At 38.3% G+C, this 18,773-nt stretch overlaps 1 protein-coding gene across 3 annotated transcripts in view; it reads left to right on the forward strand.

Annotated features, from left to right (window-relative positions):
• Nucleotides 1-18,773, forward strand: part of RFX3 (regulatory factor X3) — a 286,781-nt gene that overhangs the window by 238,246 nt on the left and 29,762 nt on the right. For all 3 annotated transcript variants that reach the window (XM_036076096.2, XM_078062235.1, XM_078062234.1), the window contains 2 exons: nt 2,902-3,051; nt 9,501-9,709. In XM_036076096.2, the coding sequence (XP_035931989.1) occupies nt 2,902-3,051; nt 9,501-9,709 (359 nt within the window). The remainder of the gene's footprint in view (nt 1-2,901; nt 3,052-9,500; nt 9,710-18,773) is intronic.

Raw genomic sequence — 18,773 nt, forward strand, 5'->3', positions numbered from 1 at the left:
TAAATGGTATCTTGTACAATGTTGGTATCAGAATATATTGAACTTTTCAAACCGATTTTTTTATTTGTGCTTTATAACCATGTAATCAAGAACTTGCACAAGAGATGTTATTTGATAATGCTCCTTTTGAAGAAACTAGAGAAGCATTTTAAGTGTGGTGTATTTATAAACCCTTTTCCAAAGTATATATTTCAGATTGCTTAATTTCAAAAATGAAAAAGAATAGCCCAGAATGTTCAAATAGTTTTCACTTGAGGGAGTTTTAGATTTCTTTTTAAGTCCTGAACTATACTTATTATAATGTGAAACGTTCATATAAATTAATATCCTTTTGATTTTCAGGATTTTTTTTTTTAAACACTGGAGAATGCTTTTGTGAATCAAGGAATCATTTCTTAAAGTGAGCAATTATCTCATAATTGATCAGTGTTTATCAGGAATGTGGATTGTTTAGGTATAGATATGAATTGTGATCTCCACTTTGTCCCCTGCTCACCTTGTCACTTTAGGTTAATTTGTGAACATATCCTATGGCAAGATCGGATTGATTCTGTGTAAACTTTGTACCAAAAATTACATTCCTGGCTTTTAATCAATGACTATGTCCACTGTCAGACTTTAGCCATACACCTTGTCTTTCAGTTTAGGGACACCGTTGATAGATTAAAGTTCTTGTAGCTGACAAGTCTCTTTGGGAACACAAGTCGCTCCCAGTTCCTTCACTTTGACTTAAGATTTGCAATAACACTTTCCAAAACATACAGAGAAAAACAAACAAACAAAGAAATAAAACATACAGAAGGAACATTTCATTGATATGCCCACCTTAGATTGATGCTCCAAAACTAAGCTGTCAATGCCGTAAGGAGAGCCACAGTGGCTATTTAAATTTGAATTTGAAATTTAAATTAAATTAAAATTTTAGTTCTTCAGCCACACTAGCTAGCTCTGTTTCAAGTGTACCACAGCTCCATGTGGCCAGTGGCTACCGTATTTGGCAGCACATATATAGAGTAGGACCATCATTGCAGAAAGTTCTAGAGTGTCACATTGAGGTGGGCAAAGAAAGGAGGTACTATATGATTATGATGGTTATAGGAATTCCTTACCAATTTGCAGTCAGTCATATTCACATTAATACTTCAAACAGCTAAAAGCACCTTCCTTCCCAGTATTATTGAAGTGAATGTAGTAGCAATCTAACTGCAATATTGGCCAATTTCACTGGTCCCCAGAGTTGATTTGGATGATCTACTTTGGGGGAAGGTGTCTCCTGCTTTTCTCCTGTCACTGATGTGCAGCCTACTTTCAGCTGAGCACTCAATCAGTGAAAATAATCTACCCCAACAGAGGAAAGAGCCTAATTAGGTTATGACTGACCCTTGCTATCAAACATATCCCGCCACCATAACATAGTTTCTGTGTAACCTTGAGCCAGCTACTTAACCCGTTTATGTCACGATGTGTGTCTCGTGTGACGGTTATGAGAATTCAGGTAATATATGTGAGGCAGTGAACATGGTGTCTGGCACATAGTATGTCCTCAGTTAATATAAACCACAGAAATGGGGGGAAAAAAGTGTAAGACCTCTTCCAACTTCCACGTAGTCCCAAAACATCTCACTATTAAGACAGAGCATCCTTTGACCTTCGAACACCCTGTATGGGACTGTTGAATCAGCTGCTTCTTACATAGCCATCGTGATTTAATGGCATCCCATACATTCCTATAAATATGTTAAAATGCTCATTAGATTTACTGTGCATGTGACAGATTTCCATGAGATCATAGACTTTTTTTTTTTTTACATTATCTTTGCTATCTTTCATTGTAACCTGTTTCATTGAGGGTCTCAGCAGGAAGCGAATGGTATATCCAAAGGGAGAAAAATTGAAAAGAATTTAAGAAGGGTCTATTCCCCAAGATGTGAGCAGAGTTAAGAAAACCTGGAGGAATGGTAAAGCACCCTGGGACTAGCAACACCAGGGAGACCTGAGTCTCCCTAGATCTGAAGAGGAAAGAGGTAAAAGCTATGGCTTTAGGAGATTATCTCCTTCCCTCGAGGACTGTGGCCTTAGTCCAAGAAAGCAAGCTTTGCCGAAACAGGGAGAGAGCAGAGGTTGTAGGGCAATCAATACTTTGAACACTCTTTTTTCCCCCATCCGTCTCCTCCCACTGCCTGTCATTGGTCAAACCCAACTGGAAGCCAGAATATAAGGGAAGTGGTTAACGTAGTCCACTCAGGGTAGTCTTCCTGGGCAGAGCAGCATGGAGAAGGATGGGAAGTAGATGTTGAGGAGCAAATGGAGAAATCCTGCATGGCTCTTGTACCTAAATTCAGATCATGAGGAAGAGTTCTTGTTGCTGACGTTTGTAAGTTTATTGGCTGTGTATTTGCTAATACTAACACCTCCTATAAAATAAAGGCAGTAAGAGTGAATCTGAATGACAGTGCTCTGAAGAGTATATATATTTTTTATCCATTTCACAAAGTGAGACGGTACATTTTGGTTTTCCAAATAAAAAGAAAAAAAATTGTATTCACCGAGTTTGTATCAACTGTCCTACAGAGAGTAAAAAAGAAATGAAAATCAACACTTTTCCTGCTTCCCTAGACAAAGTCATTTCTTGCAAGACTGGTTTAATTAATGCTGCACTCAGATGTGGAAGAACATGGGAGTTTGTTTTAGTCTTGACCTCTACCTACTCAAAAGGAAAATAATACTTGGTTTCGAGATTTAAAAGCTGTAATTTACAAGTAAGCTCTCACACGAAATGAGTTCAAAATAAGTATCAGAGGGAAGCATTTACAATTTGGCAAGGGAATAGAGATTTGAAGATTGCAGTGGGGTTTTTTTGCTGGAGGAAAGCTACCCGGTTTTGATGGGATTTCTTTCTAGGTTGCAGCTGTAAGTGCCTTTGCCCAGACGCTGCGAAGATACACATCGCTCAATCACCTGGCCCAGGCAGCTCGTGCAGTGCTCCAGAACACGTCCCAGATCAACCAGATGCTCAATGACCTCAACCGCGTCGACTTTGCCAACGTCCAGGTACTCTGCTTTCTTTCAAAATGTGTCTTGTAAGGAAAGATGCCCCATTTTTTTCATGTTCATGAGGATCATCCTATTTCCTTCCTAAGTTTCATCAGTGCACAGATAGCGTCTATGTTCCTGGTGTCCTGAAAGAGGAGAGTCGGACTCCCCCGGGACTTCACTGAGCCTGTTTCATGGTTAAAGTCCGCTAAGATGTATTGTATTCGATGCAACATTATGTCTTCAGGGTTTGCTAGTTAATGGAGTCGGGACAGTCACAGTCATGGAAGTTAGGTAGGCAAGAGATTAAACTCTTACGTTTGCTAGCTATGCAATCTTGGACAAGTTGCTTAACTGCTCTGGGCTTTCCTCTTCTCACCTTCTAACACCTAGCTTAGATTATTGTTGACATATTTAGGAATACATAAAGTTCTTTGCACTATAACACACAAGAGATATATGTTTTTAATAGTGCCCTACCTTGGGGCGCCTGAGTGGCTCAGTCGTTTAAGCATCTGCTTTTGGCTCAGGTCACGATCCCAGCCCCTCACTGGGCTCCTTGCTCAGCGGAGAGTCTGCTTCTCCCTCTCCCTCTGACCCTCCTCCGTGCTTGGGCTCTCTCTCTCTCTCTCTGTCTCAAATAAATAAATAAAATCTTTAAAAAAAAGCGCCCCACCTTGAAAGAATGAAGAACACTTAGAAACTCTATTTCAGAGTGCCTGGTAAATATTTGTTCATTTGAAAAGAATTAGGAGCAATATATTTGGCTATTTTATTCATCCAAATGAAAAAAAGGTATTTTAACCTTGAGATCAAACTATTTACTTGTATTTTAAAGTACACTTAGAAAGACAGCCAACTTAGGAATATTATTATGAAATCCCACAAATATTTTATTTCAGATACTAAAGTAATGAAACTAGTTGTTACCATATAAAAATAGTACACTGCTCAAAGTACAAGCAACAAAAGAAGGAAAAAGTACATAAACTGAACATGATCAAAATGAAAAACTTTTGTGCTTCAAGAGACCAGCAAGAAAGTGAAATGACAACTAATAGAATTGAGAAAATTTTTACAAATCATCTATTTGATAAAAATTTATATCTGGAATATATAAAGAACTCCTACAAACCAATAATAAAAAGACAACCCAGTTTGAAAAGAGGAAAGATCTGCATAGCCATTTTTCCAAAGAAGATAGACAAATAGCCAATAAGCCCCTGAAAAGATAATGAAAGTAATTAGCCACCAGGGAAATGCAGCTCAAAACCACAGTGGGATATTACTTCACACACGATAAAATGTGTATAATCAGACAGATAATCGCAGAAAGAAGGGAGTTAAAGGTGGAATATGCTACCTTAAGAAAGAGATTACTGATTAAAATGAATAGTATGAGAAGTAAGACCAAGACATAGGGGGAAATGAAGGGCACTCCACTGAACCCGCACATACTGCTGATTAGAATGTAAAATGCAGCCACTTTGGAAAACAGTCTGGTAGTTTCTCAAGAGGTTCAACATAGAGTTACCCTATGACTCAGCAACTTCACTCCTAGGTGCATACCAAGAGAAATGAAATCATGTCCATATAAAACTTGTACATGGACGTTCATAGCAGCATTATTCGTATTTGCTGCATGAAAATGGAAACAACGCAAATGGCCCTTAACTGATGAGTACATAAACACATCCACAGAGTGGAATATTATGAAGCAATAAAAAGAAATGAAGGTTTGACACCTGCTACATTGTGAATGAACCTTGAAAACACTATGCTATGCTAAAGAAGGCAGACACAAAGGGCCACATAGTGCATGATTCCTTTTATATGGAATGTGCAGCATAGGTAAGTCTATAAGAGACAGAAAATAGGTTCGTGATTGCCTGGGTTCTGGGGACTGGGAATTGAAAAGTGACAGATGTGGGGGGGGGTCCTTTTGGGGGACATGAAAACATTCTAAAATTGTGATAGATGCACAACTCTGAATGTTCTACAAGAAGCCATTGAATGATATATTTTAAACAAGTTAATTGTATGATATGAGAATTTTATCTCAATAAAACTTAAAAGAAATCAATGCCTTTGCTTTAAAACAAACCACTAATTACTCCTGTTTCCTAGAAATTTTAATCTGTAGTTCTAGTCTAGTTTTGTCATTTAATTATATCAAAAAATAATATTGGGGCCTGATTCATTTTGGGGTATAGTAATTAGTTAAGTTCATTCTGACTTTTATGGATTGGGCTCAAACTCCTGGTTATGTGAAGTCTTAAAAAATCTGCCTCTCTGTGTATCTATTTGTCTATGTACAAACACGTATAAATACACAGATGCAAGCACAAAACGTTTGTAAGAACAAACTGTCTCAGGTTTGCAAAGCCATTAGTTTTACATAGTTCAATGAAATTTACATTAACTGATTTTAGTGAGAATATTAGAAGTTCATATTGCCTGTAATTTATCCTGTAATGTTTCTTTCATATCTTCATTCGAAAGAGATACTTTGAAAAGCACCTTTAGTGCAACCTGTGATTTCAAATGTACCGTAAGTTCCATAACAGAAAATATAGAGAATAATTCCTAATACTGCCTGAGAAAGGTTTTCTGTTGTGTTTGTGTACACGTGTATCTGGGACCCTGTGAAGTATTTATGCAAATGAGTTCCTCCAGGTTATAACCGCTGACCTTGAGAACATCTTTGCATTTAAATGGTGGATTATACCTCTGCTCTTCTCATCCTCCCCCCACCAACTGAGGCTCCCTTTTCCCTTCCTCTGGAGTTTTCCTGGGTGTGCATGACAGTTATCAGTGCTGAAACCTGTATGATTCACCACCTGTCCTCCGAGACCCTTTCCTTTCCGCAGAGATCCAGAAGCACAGTGGTGTGCCCTCTGTTTCCCCCCGACACCTTCCTTCTCACACTGTGTTCATTTCAATCAGTAATTAATCTCTTTCTTTAGGGTATAGCATGTTCTACCTTTGACTCCCTTCTTTCCTTACTTTTCTGTTTGGAGCTTTGCTCGGTTTTTGTAGAGTCCTCTGGAGTTCTCCATCTTCTTCTTCCTCTCCTTCCACTTCTGTCACCCTCTCCTGTGCATCTGGAAGTTGTCCATTTTGAAAAAGGGACCTCAGTAACAGGGACACGTGTGAGGGTGGTGCTCTTGCAATAAGGAGACTTTAATGTAAAACAATGAGATGACACTTCATTGTCAATAGTATAATGTTCTTCAGAGCTTGAAAGTACTAAAAGGTTTCCTTCAGGATATCCATAAATCTTTTTCACCACTTCATTCTTCTCTACTTAACTCTTCTTTTGCTCATGCATTCAAGATACCCTATCTAGGGTGGCTCAATCCATTAAGCGTTAAGCATCCGATTCTTGATTTCAGCTGGGGTCATGATCTCAAGTTGTGAAATTGAGCCCCATGTCCAGTTCTGTGCTCAGCGGGGAGTCTGCTTGAGATTCTCTCCCTCTCCCTCTGCCTGTGCTCTCTCACTCTCTCTCTCTCAAATACATAAACAAATCTTTTTTTTAAAAAAGATCATCTTTCTACTGCAGTATAATTGGTTTTCTGTTTTATTTAATTGATAGCTTTGCCGTGGTATTGTTTTTGTGTGTAAATGGATAGTTTCTCATCAACATTAAGGGCAAATAGGTTTGGTGGGTTGACCTGATAACTTACCCATTGTGTGTACTTGTGTTTGCTTATTTAAAGCAAAGTTGGTAGCATCATTCCAATGATGATGCTACCAACTCCTTATCATTTTGGATATAATTTATTTGTAAGTTAAGAACATCTTCAATGTTCATCTTAGCTTTTTCCATTTATAGAGCTGAAATGTCCAAATTCCTTTCATAAGGGAATATTTATAGTGTACTCTTAATGACTGAGCCACCCAGGCGCCCTATAGTGTACTCTATTGTTAGTATATTTTCAATCTCCAGAGTAGGTAAAATGATGTATAATGTAAAGTAATTTGAAAAGCCAGAATAATGTCCTTTGGTTTTATTTCTCTAAGTTAGTTTTCAGTCCCAATCACCCTCTCTTTCCTAAAACTAACTTCCAAGTAAATAGTGAGTTTGAATTTATGGTAAGAAGGGAAATTAAATTCCTCTAAGGATACCAGTGAGCTCCTCTTCCCCATCCCCTCCCTAGTTATCAATGCACAAACAAACAAAAAGCAACCCTCCCTACAATGAGTATAGAGTTTCAGTTTTGCAAGATGTAAGAGTTCTAAGGATCGATTGCATTATAAGGAGCATATAGGTAACACCCCTATACTGTACTCTTAAAAATGGTTAAGATGATAAATTTATGTTATTTGTTTTTTACCACAATTTTCAAAATGGTTAGATATTAATGAAGAAAAACAAAAACAACCTTCCCTATCCTTTCCTTGATGCCTGAATTCTTCCCTGGGTACTCTCCTGGACTCTTAATATAAAATTCCGGAGTCATTTGACAGTGTATCTTGAAAGAGTTTAACTATTCTTCTTATATAATTCTATCACAAAGGAGCAAGTGCAGAATTTGCAAAGATGTAGCTTCAAGATAGCTAATTCCAGCATTCTTCCTAATAGTAAAACATCGTAATGAACATGAATGTCTAACTGTATGGAATTGGTTATGAAAATCATGGTATATTCATACATTAAAGCAAATTTGGTCATTCAACAATAAATATAGCTCTACATTTGCCTACATGGAAATTCAGTTATCATATATAGGTTAAGAGAAACTAAGCAGAATTTCTACTCGAATGTATAATATGATGCTTTTTTATTTTAAATATTTATATATGCATAAGCACATAGTACATGTGAACAGTTTGAAAGGTTTATGCATCAGCATGTTTTAGTTATCTCTTAGTGTTGACATCTTAGATATTTATAATATTTTGTTCCTTTGTGCTTATTTGTATTTTCAATTTTTTCTATAATTCTATTTTAGTGTACTTAAAACTTTGAAAGTGATACTTAAGAGGTAAATCTGAAAGACTTTATGGTTAATTAGATCAGAGAAGGATAGTGGATGGTGTCATCTGTTGAAAATTGAGAAGAAACTGTAGGTTTCCCTGGGGAAATAAAATAAATTCAGTTTGGGCATTTTGTATTTGAAATGCCTCCCAGTTGAAATGTCTCTTGAATAGGTAATGTCTATACCATCAGAAGAGACGCTGAAACCAGAGAATGAAGATGAGGGGTTTATTCAGCTGAAACTGTCTGTGTGAATGGACTTGTCCTCTGAGAGCTCATGGCATGGAAGCTATACATACTCTTTCCAGAAAAATACACACATAATCACGATGTTTTCGAGGTAGAATTAGGACCTTCACAGACACCCCTCCACAGGAGCTTATCTTGAAAACATTATCTGGATGCAGTGATCCCAGTTTAAAAATTCTTGTCACATCACATATTCTCTATTTTATACCTCAGGAAAATAAGGCCCACATCGATCATGTGAGTTGCCTGAGGTGGGTTTAGCTGATGAGCGCCCTGTATTAAAATCCATGTCCTCTGACTCTCAAACATTATATTCCCAAATAATTATATTTTGACCCTGAGAGTGTATATTTTTTAATTTTTAAATTAAAGCTCGTGCTCGTGCTCCCTCTCTCTCTCTGACAAATAAATAGATAAAAATCTTAAAAAATAAAAAAATACAACACAGCCCTGGAAAATGTCACAAAGCTTATAGCATCTACTGAAAAGTAGCTTTAAAAGTTTCTGTTCCCATTGCTGTTACTGAACTGAAACTTCCCAGTGAGACGCAGAAGGAAAACTGTCCTAATTGAATTCCTAGGCAGGTGGATGCCTACCTTTTCTCGAAAGTAGTTTTGTGGTCGTCGTGACTGTTGTTTTCAGTTCTGTGAATTAATTTGCATTCATACCCTTGCCTTGATAGCCCTTGAGATTTCAGTTCCCAATCCATAAAACTCATACAGCATATGCTCCTACCTAGTACCACTCAGGGCTTATTTCTCTTTTAATCCTAGGGGACCACTTTTGGCCAATTGAATCTGTTTCTCCATCTGACTTACCCTAAATCTTCTCAAATGGATTGGCCTTAAAGTTTTATCTGATTGAGGGGTCTGGGGTGGGGAGAAAAAGAGAGAGAGCGAACTTTTGAAGGCCGTATAAAAACAAAAGAAGAAAGACCCTGCATAGTATGAGTTCAGCTTCTCTTTTTTCTTAGATAATCATGTATTTGAGTCCTTCACACGGACTAGCTAATGTAGAAAAACCAAGTCACGCTTCCTTGCTGCCTCTCATTTTCAGGCACAGAGGGGATGCTGGTTTTCTTAACGACCAGCAAGCCGTCCTTCGTTTTCTTAATCCATGTCATTGTTGGAAGCTGTCATTATAATTTCCCTTTCCTGCCTAGGGTCTGTGTGCCGACATTCAAGGGAAAGATGCTGAGTTGAAGTTTCCCTTTGCTTTCTGTGTCCCGTCCCAGGAGCAGGCTTCTTGGGTTTGCCAATGTGATGACAACATGGTTCAGAGACTAGAGACAGACTTCAAGATGACCCTCCAGCAGCAGAGCACGCTGGAGCAGTGGGCCGCGTGGCTTGACAACGTGATGATGCAGGCGCTGAAGCCCTACGAGGGAAGGCCCAGCTTTCCTAAAGCTGCCAGGCAATTCCTGCTAAAATGGTCTTTCTACAGGTACGGTCTCGCGCTTTCCTAAGCTCTATTTATTGCTCGTGTTCTGCAGATAGGTGTGCGTGCCTCTCAGACAGAAGGAAAAGAAAAGAGTGGAGACTTTGTTTGGAAACTCCCCGTTGCGATTAGCTGCAGCCCACCTCGGTCATTCCAGCATCCTGGAATCGTACCAGGAGGTTTATGGGAATAAACTCTCCGTTAGGCAAACAGAGCCTCTTGCCCGAAGCCCTGGAGCTTTCAGGTGGGAGCCTTTCAGGTGCCAGTCTAGGTGATGTGTTCTGCAACAGTCAGAAAAGAGCCCAGCGCCCTCCGTCTTGCAAATGTACATTATTTGGGCTTCTTTCGTGAAGACTTAACCCCGCTCTCCTCTTGATTCGCTAGTGCGGGTGATTTGCAAACTGTGGTCGCTAGACCAGGAGCATCACTTTCACTTGGAAACCGTATTACAAAAGGGAATTGTCAGGCCCCTCCCCCAAATCTACCAGAATCAGAAACTGCAGGGGTTGAGCCCAGCGATCTGTGCTTTTAAAGAAGCCTTTTAGGTGATGGTGACGCATGCTCAGAACCATCTAGTTCATTTCTTAATTTTATCAGCTACAACTGTTTTCAAACCTAGCTGTACATTAGAATTAGTGTAAAAACAATAAAAATCATAGGAACCTCCCCAAACCCTATGGATTCAAAGTCTTGGTGGGTGGGCAGCAGTGATTAGGAATAGAGGTAATCAGAAATTTTGTCTTCAGAAAGCTTCCTTATGGTGATTCTAACGCATAGCCAGTTTAAGAACCAATAATCTAGTAGACAGTACAATATGAATCCCTAATTGACTAAAATAATATAGATATAAGTATATGTTTTTATCAACATGGAACCTGGAAGAGAAAGCCTTTCAGGTGACATGATAGATGATATCAAAGGTCAGGATGAGTTGTTGACCAAAGGTCTGCCCCAAGGGTTAAAAACAGAGCCTGTGTACCTAGGCTTATATACCATATATATATAGGATGAAATTGAGAGATGGGGTTTCATTTCATAATATGAATTAGGTAAGTTATATTTTTGACCCTGCAATTTTTTCTTGTGGTGAGTATTCGGTTTTTTTGCTTCTTTGGATGAAGGCGTCCCCACTGACTCAGGCGTAAAGGCTGTATGTATTTTGGGGTGTAGGTAGTTCCTAATTTAGATCCTGTGCAGCCATGCACCTATCAGAAAGTAGTGACCACAGGACATTCAGCACGGCGGCTGTAGGCACATTATGGTCATCTAGACCTCAGTGAGTCCAGAGCTAGTTGTGTGGAGAGAAGGTCTATGAATAAGTCATAGAGTTTAGGAACTTGTTAACCCAGAAACCCAAACTGTAAGATTTCCGTCTTCTTTTGACCGCCTTATGAAGATGGAACCAGAGATCTTTTAATTATGATGATAGCTGCTTTGGTTTTTATTGTGATTTCTTTCTTTCCGCTGATTTTACTTGATTTCATCCAATTCTTATTTCTTAAGCTGAAGGAGAGCTCCAGCTCCACTCTATAAGCTTAGAGTTAATTTCATCTTACATAATAGTTTTCTGATGTCTCGCCCAGGGTCAGATACGGTGAAGGAAAGCCTGCCTGCTTTGTGTTACTGTTGTTGTGTTTTTGTTTTTGGGCTGGAGTACTTCCACAGTTCTGTCTCTCCTATATTTGATACTTCTAGCCCACGGGATTTGAGAAGGGCCTTACTGAAATGCCGCCTGACTCAGTGACCCCCCTCGTATGCTGCAGTTAAGCCAGTGCTAGGTTTAGATTTGGGTGTAAGCGAGGAAGATGTTAACGAGAGATGTAGGTTTTCCCTGGATGTGTGGGGAAGATTTGGAAAACATTGTCACAGTGTCTCAAAGAAGCCAAAGCAACAGTAGGGGTAATAGTAAGAATTCAGAATTTTAATTTGGGAACATTTCTTAAGAAGATTTCAGATATTTTCCCATTTGCTTCTCAGCAAGTCATACAGATGGTATATGTATTTCATGAATGATCAACGAAACCAAAGTTATACAAGCTGCTTGTTCCAAAACCTATATGGCCAAAAGCAGCGCTCATTCTCTATATCCGAAAATGCAAGGTGTTGTTTTTTTTTTTTTCCTTCTTAGTGCTTTCTTATGTTGCTATGTCAGACTTGCCCTTACTCCTTCCTGTGGGTTTTTTTTTTCTATATTTAGTTGATATCGTTTTAGAAATATACCCCTAGAGCCTCCATCTCCGCAGAGATCTGTTGCAAGTATCTTGAAAGGAGAGAAAATTACTTACTTGTATTTCTTGTTCTCTGCAGATATACAAACCCGGTGGATCATCACTTGTCTGCCCTCTGTCCTCCCTGAGTCGGGGATAATTGGCTTGTTATTATTAGATGCTATTATGGTTATTATTTTCATTTCAAAAAGACTCAAAGGCAGATCATTCAGGACCACAGAAGGAAAGGCATATTCAGACAGATGCATACCTCCTGCTGGTAGGAAAAGTCCAGAGCTTAGAAACGGAAGAGGCTTTTAAAATCTGAACTGTTTTTTACTGAGGCATAAGAACATTTTGGGTAATGAAAACTGCATTCACAAACTATCAGAGAGGCAGAACTACAGAGGTGTTGTTTTTGTTTTTTTTTTTTCACGGTTCTGGCATTGTAATAAGAATTTGGCGGTCACATACACAGACCCTTCGTGTTCTGAAGCCAGGTGATCTCATAATTTCTAAAATTCTGTGTACATATTTACATGCATAGAAAAGAGAAATGGGCTGGCAGAGAATTGTGACAGTAGTTGACACCCTGTTGCAGACACGCTCCGCTCCAAACGGGGGTCTCTCCTGGCCTAACCTGGCTTTGAATGACTCCGGTTGGCTCCCCGGGAGGTGGGAAAAAATATTACCACCTTTCTTGGGCAGACATGGAGAAGTTATGTGGGCCACTTCTCAGCTTGTGTGTTTTGTGGTTAACAGAACAGAACATTCCTCAGAGCCACCCTGAGGGTCACCCAAATATCCCATTTTTAAAGAACAAGACTTACAGCTTTGATACAGTGAATTGAAAAGGGGTACAGGGAATGTAGTTTTCCTACAACTGGATGATTTATAAATCTTCCAGAAAGTAATGTTCTTTTGGAGTAGACCGTAAGCACTGTTTGAAAAGAGTTTGCGTGGGGGTCACAGGTGTGACCTGTGACAGCTCCCCTTTCTTCTTAGGAAGGGTGTGACATATCCCCAGATGCACATAGAGGTGGACTGAGTATCATTTGTTAGGGTACATGTTTCAGCTTCCAGACCCTAGCTGTAAAGATGAATACACAAAGGGTCTCTCATCTGTTATAAAATCATTAACTTGAGAACTCTGATTTTAAAAGAAGTTGAATTTATGGTAACTTAGCAACATGAAATCCAGTGGAGTCTGTTTTGCAACATATCTTACAGAACTTGAATTAGACAAAAAGTTTCCAATTAAACCGTTAATTGTGTCATTTAATACTTGGCTTGTAGGGCAAAGGCCCAACATAGAGAAGATACTAAAGGGGACATCGCATTAATCATGCAATTCAACTGATGCTTTTCTAAACCTACAACAGTCATTTCATGGCATGCTTATCAGTATTTTGTAAAAAATAACTAGGGATTATAACGGAAGGTCAGCAGATTTTTGTTTTGTTTTCCAACAGATTTTGGTATTATGTGTGTGTTTTATGCTGAAATAAGATGATTGCCTAACTGTCTAAAAGTTTCCAAAACACTCAGAATAAAAACCAAGGCTTTGTCATGGCCTACAAGACCCGAGCCCGTTGTGTCTTCTTCTCTTTGCTCCCTGGTCTTCCAGCCGCACAAGCCTCCTGGCTGTTCTTTGAACATATCAAGGGTGGTTCTGCCTCAGAGTCCTTGCGTTTGCTCTCGCTTCTGCCGGGAAAGCTCCCATGTTCACATGGCTCACTTCAACCCAGTTTCCACTCCGTTATATTCCCTTTTCAGAAAGAGTTTACCTGACAGCCTCACTTAAATTGCCTGCCCCCATCACTCTCTGACCGCTTTCCCTGATTTATTTTTTTCCATAGGATTTATCACGACCTCACTTTATATTTTATATCTACTTGTGTTTTTTTCTCAACCGTTTCTCTTACTACAGTGTGAGTTCTGTTGATACCAGAATTTCCTCTGACTTGTTCTGGAACAAGACCCTGGCACAGAGTAGGAATGCAGTAAACCTCTATTGAGTGGATGAATGTAAATTCTCTTGGAAAAAAACAATGGGCTCTGCATATGTCTATAGTAAATGTCAGAAAGCTACTCAGTATGAATACTTTCCTTAGTCATTAACACGATTTCAGAGTTTTTCTATCTTAGGGGAAATATAAAGACCTAAAACTTGAACTTAAAAAAATATATATGTAATTCATCCTATATCTGTGGTATTTATCTCTGCAAAGATTTATTGACATTCAACTGACCCAGAATTGTTTCTTTATATTTATAATGTCATCTATTCAAATAAACATATTTTAGGGGCGCCTGGGTGGCTCAGTTGGTTAAGCGTCTGCCTTCGGCTCAGGTCATGATCCAGGGTCCTGGGATCGAGCCCTGTATCGGGCTCCCTGCTCAGCGGGGAGTCGGCTTCTCCCTCTGCCCCTCCCCTCTGCTGTTGCTCTCTCTGTGGCTCTCTCCCTTTCTCTCTCAAATAAATAAATAAAATCTTTAAAAATTTTTAAAAAAAATAAACATTTTTTAAATGAAATCAGTATGTGCTCACTTTAGAAAATCTGCAAAATATTACAAATAACCAGGAAGGGCACCTGGCTGGCTCAGTCGGTAAAGCCTGCTACTCTTGATCTGGGGGTGGTAAGTTTGAGCCCCACGTTGGGTGTAGAAATTACTTAAAAATAAAATCTTTTTTTATTTTATTTTTTTAAAAGATTTTATTTATTTGAGAGAGAGAGAGAACATGAGTGAGGGGAGGGGCAGAGGGAGAGAACATCCAAGCAGACTCCCGCTGAGCATGGAGCCCAACGTGGGGCTTGATCCCACAACCCATGAGATCAGGACCTCAGCCGAAACCAAGAGTTGAACGCTTAACTAACTGAACCACCCAGGCGCTCCAAAAATGAAATCTTTTTTTTTTTTTAAGATCTTATCTATTTATTTGATAGAGACACAGCGAGAGAGGGAACACAAGCAGGGGGAGTGGGAGAGGGAGAAGCAGGATTCCCAATGGGGGGCTCAATCCCAGGACCCTGGGATCATGACCTGAGCCGAAGGCGGATGCTTAACTGACTGAGCCACCCAGGTGCCCCCCAAAATGAAATCTTTAAAAAAAATATTAAGGAGGGGCGCCTGGGTGGCTCAGTCATTAACCGTCTGCCTTCGGCTCAGGTCATGATCCCAGGGTCCTGGGATCGAGTCCCACATCGGGCTCCCTGCTCGGCAGGAAGCCCGCTTCTCCCTCTCCCCCCTCTCCCACTCCCCCTGCTTGTGTTCCTGCTCTCGCTGTCTCGCTCTGTCAAATAAATAAATAAAATCTTTAAAAAAATAAAAAATAAAAAAAAATAGAAAAATATTAAGGAATAAACTTAGAGCGTTCATAATTTTAATACCCGGAAATAACCACTGGTAAATTGTTGGCTTTTTTTTTTTTATGTGATATAAAATTGGAATCCAGTTGTTTACCATAGTTTATCATCTGTATCTTTCTTTCCCTTAGCATTTTTCACTTAACATTATATCTTAAGCATTTCTTGTCATTAAACATCTTCAGAAACATAACTTTCAATGTCCTCACAAGATTCAATATTACGTGTGTATCTTACACATTATTTAAACATTACCTTTTCCCCTTATTCTTAAGCATTTAGGTGGTTTTTGGCATTGTGATACAATGATAAAAATTACTGTAATCTTTGCATGAAATTACCCCTGTATCTTCAGACACATTCTGGTAAAAATGTTTGAACTTTTTAAAGTGACTAACACTGTATTAATGAAGTGTGCTATCTCAGTGCTAATACTAATAAATTCCCATTTACTTAAGGGTAGGATTTTCTTTTTAAACTACAAGACAGTTGTTCTATTAAAGAGACTCCTATATATCTTACTTCTTTAACTTGACATAGTATCAAAGACAACTTTCTGTGTTACTACCTTTATGTCCGGTTTTCCTCATTTCTCTAAACTGCTGCATACAGTTCATATATGAATGAGCCATAATTTGTAATTTGTTTAATTACCATTGACTGATGGATATTTGGCTTTCCCTCCTAGTTTCTCACGGGTATAAATATTGCTACAATTAAAACTTATCTTTGTTCATTTGTGTAAATTTATAGAATTAGAATTGCTAGGTCAAAGGTTTTCTGCATTTTTAATTTTGATAAATATTGCCAAATTTCCCTTCACAACAAAAGTTTCATGAATTTACACTTGTAGAAATAGTAAATGAGAGTTATTTTCCCATCTTCTCTGTAACACTGGACCTCCTCATCTCTTACAGTATGATAAATGATATATGGTGTTTTACTTCAACTTGCAATTTTTAAAATTTTGAATAGTATTACTCATATTTTTGGCTGTTTGTTAGCCATTTGTCTTCTCTGGACTATATTATAAATATTTGCTGTCTTCAACAGAGATGCAATTAGGAGCAAATATTCTGGTTCTGTCTGACTTGATTTTTCAAAATTATTTACTTCATATGATCAAGTTTGGATCAGTATAGGTAAAAATGTTATGCAACATATTATTATTTTCATGTTGTGTTTGCTTTTGCTCTTTTAAGTAGAGTTTCTCTTTTAAGATTTTTCCATAGAAAAATAATTGTTTAATTTCAGATATATAGAATTTTATATCTGTTTATAGAATTATAAACAGAATTTTACATGTGTGGCATATGAATGAAAGAATCTGTTTTTAATAATTCACTTATAGAGTTCTACACTAAGGTGTTTGAGTCTAAGGAATTATTCACTAGAACTACTGTGTATGATAATGAATATATTATTAACTCTAATATATGTAGTACTGTGGTAATGGATAATTTTTTAAATACCAGTATAATTAACATACAGTGTTATATTAGTTTCAGGTGTACAATATAGTAATTCAGTAATTCTATACATTACTCAGTGCTCATCATGATGAGTGTGCTCTTAATCCCCATTACCTATTTCACCCATCCTCCCCGCTCATCTCCCCTCCAAAAAACCATCAGTTTGTTCTCTATAATTAAGAGTCTGTTTTTTGGTTTGTCTCTTTTTTTTTTCCTTTGTTTTGTTTCTTAAATTCCACATATGAGTGAAATCATATGGTATTTGTCTTTCTCTGACTGACATTTCACTTAGCATTATAGTCTCTAGATTAGACATGTCATTGCAAATGGCAAGATTGCATTCTTTTTATGACTGAATAACATTCCAATGTGTGTATATAGATAGATAGATAGATAGATAGATGTAGATATATAGATATATATATCACATCTTCTTTATCCATTCCTTTATCGATGGATGGACACTTGGTGCTTCCATAATTGAGCTATTGTAAATAATGTAATAAACATAGGGGTGCATATATCTTTTCAAGTTAGTATTTTTATATTCTTTGGGTAAATACCCAGTAGTGGGATTACTGGATCATCTAGTAATTCTATTTGTAATTTTTTGAGGAACCTCCGTACTGTTTTCCACAGTGGCTGCGCCAGTTTGCATTCCCACCAACAGTGCACGAGGGTTCCTTTTTCTCCACATCTTTGCCAACACTTGTTATTTCTTGTGTTTTGATTTTAGCCATTCTGATAGATGTGAGGTGATATCTCATTGTGGATTTGATTTGTATTTCCCTGATGATGAGTGATGTTGAGCATCTTTTCATGTGTCCGTTGGCCATCTGGATGTCTTCTTTGCAGAAATGTCTGTTTGTGTCTTCTGCCTATGTTTTAATTGGATTGTTGTGTTTTGTGTGTGTGTGTGTGTGTGTCTGTGTGTGTGTGTGTTGAATTGTATAAGTTCTTTATATATTTTGGATACTAACCCTTTATTGGATATGTCATTTGCAAATATCTTCTCCCATTCAGTAGGTTGTCTTTCAGTTTTTTTTTTTTTTATTGTTTCCTTTACTGTGCAGAAGCTTTTTATTTTGATATAGTCCCAATAGTTTATTTTTGCTTTTGTTTCCCTTGCCTCAGGAGACATATAGAAAAATGTTACTATGGCCAATGTCAAAGTAATTAGTAATGGGTAGTTTTCTTTTTTGTTGTTGTTGGTTTTTTTTAATTTTTTATTGTTATGTTAATCACCATACATTACATCATTAGTTTTTGATGTAGTGTTCCATGATTCATTGTTTGTGCATAACACCCAGTGCTCCATGCAGAACGTGCCCTCTTTAATACCTATCACTGGGCTAACCCATCCTCCCACCACCCCCCCCCCAGAACCGTCAGTTTGTTTTTCAGAGTCCATTGTCTCTCATGGTTCGTCTCCCCCTCCAATTCCCCCCCTTCATTCTTCCCCTCCTGCTATCTTCTTTTTTTTTTTTTCTTAACATATATTGCATTATTTGTTTCAGAGGTACAGATCTGTGATTCAACAGTCTTGCACAATTCACAGCGCTCACCATAGCACACACCCTCCCCCGTGTCTATCACCCAGCCACCCCATCCCTCCCACCTCACCCCCCACTCCAGCAACCCTCAGTTTGTTTCCTGAGATTAAGAATTCCTCATATCAGTGAGGTCATATGATATATGTCTTTCTCTGTTTGACTTATTTCACTCAGCATAATACCCTCCAGTTCCATCCACATCATTGCAAATGGCAAGATCTCATTCCTTTTGATGGCTGCATAATATTCCATTGTATATATATACCACATCTTCTTTATCCATTCATCTGTCAATGGACATCTTGGCTCTTTCCACAGTTTGGCTATTGTGGATGTTGCTGCTATAAACATTGGGGTGCATGTACCCCTTTGGATCCCTACATTTGTATCTTTGGGGTAAATACCCAGTAGTGCAATTGCAGGATCGTATGGTAGCTCTATTTTCAACTTTTTGAGGAACCTCCATACTG

Source organism: Halichoerus grypus, chromosome 14, assembly GCF_964656455.1.
Source record: "Halichoerus grypus chromosome 14, mHalGry1.hap1.1, whole genome shotgun sequence".
NCBI lineage: Eukaryota > Metazoa > Chordata > Mammalia > Carnivora > Phocidae > Halichoerus > Halichoerus grypus.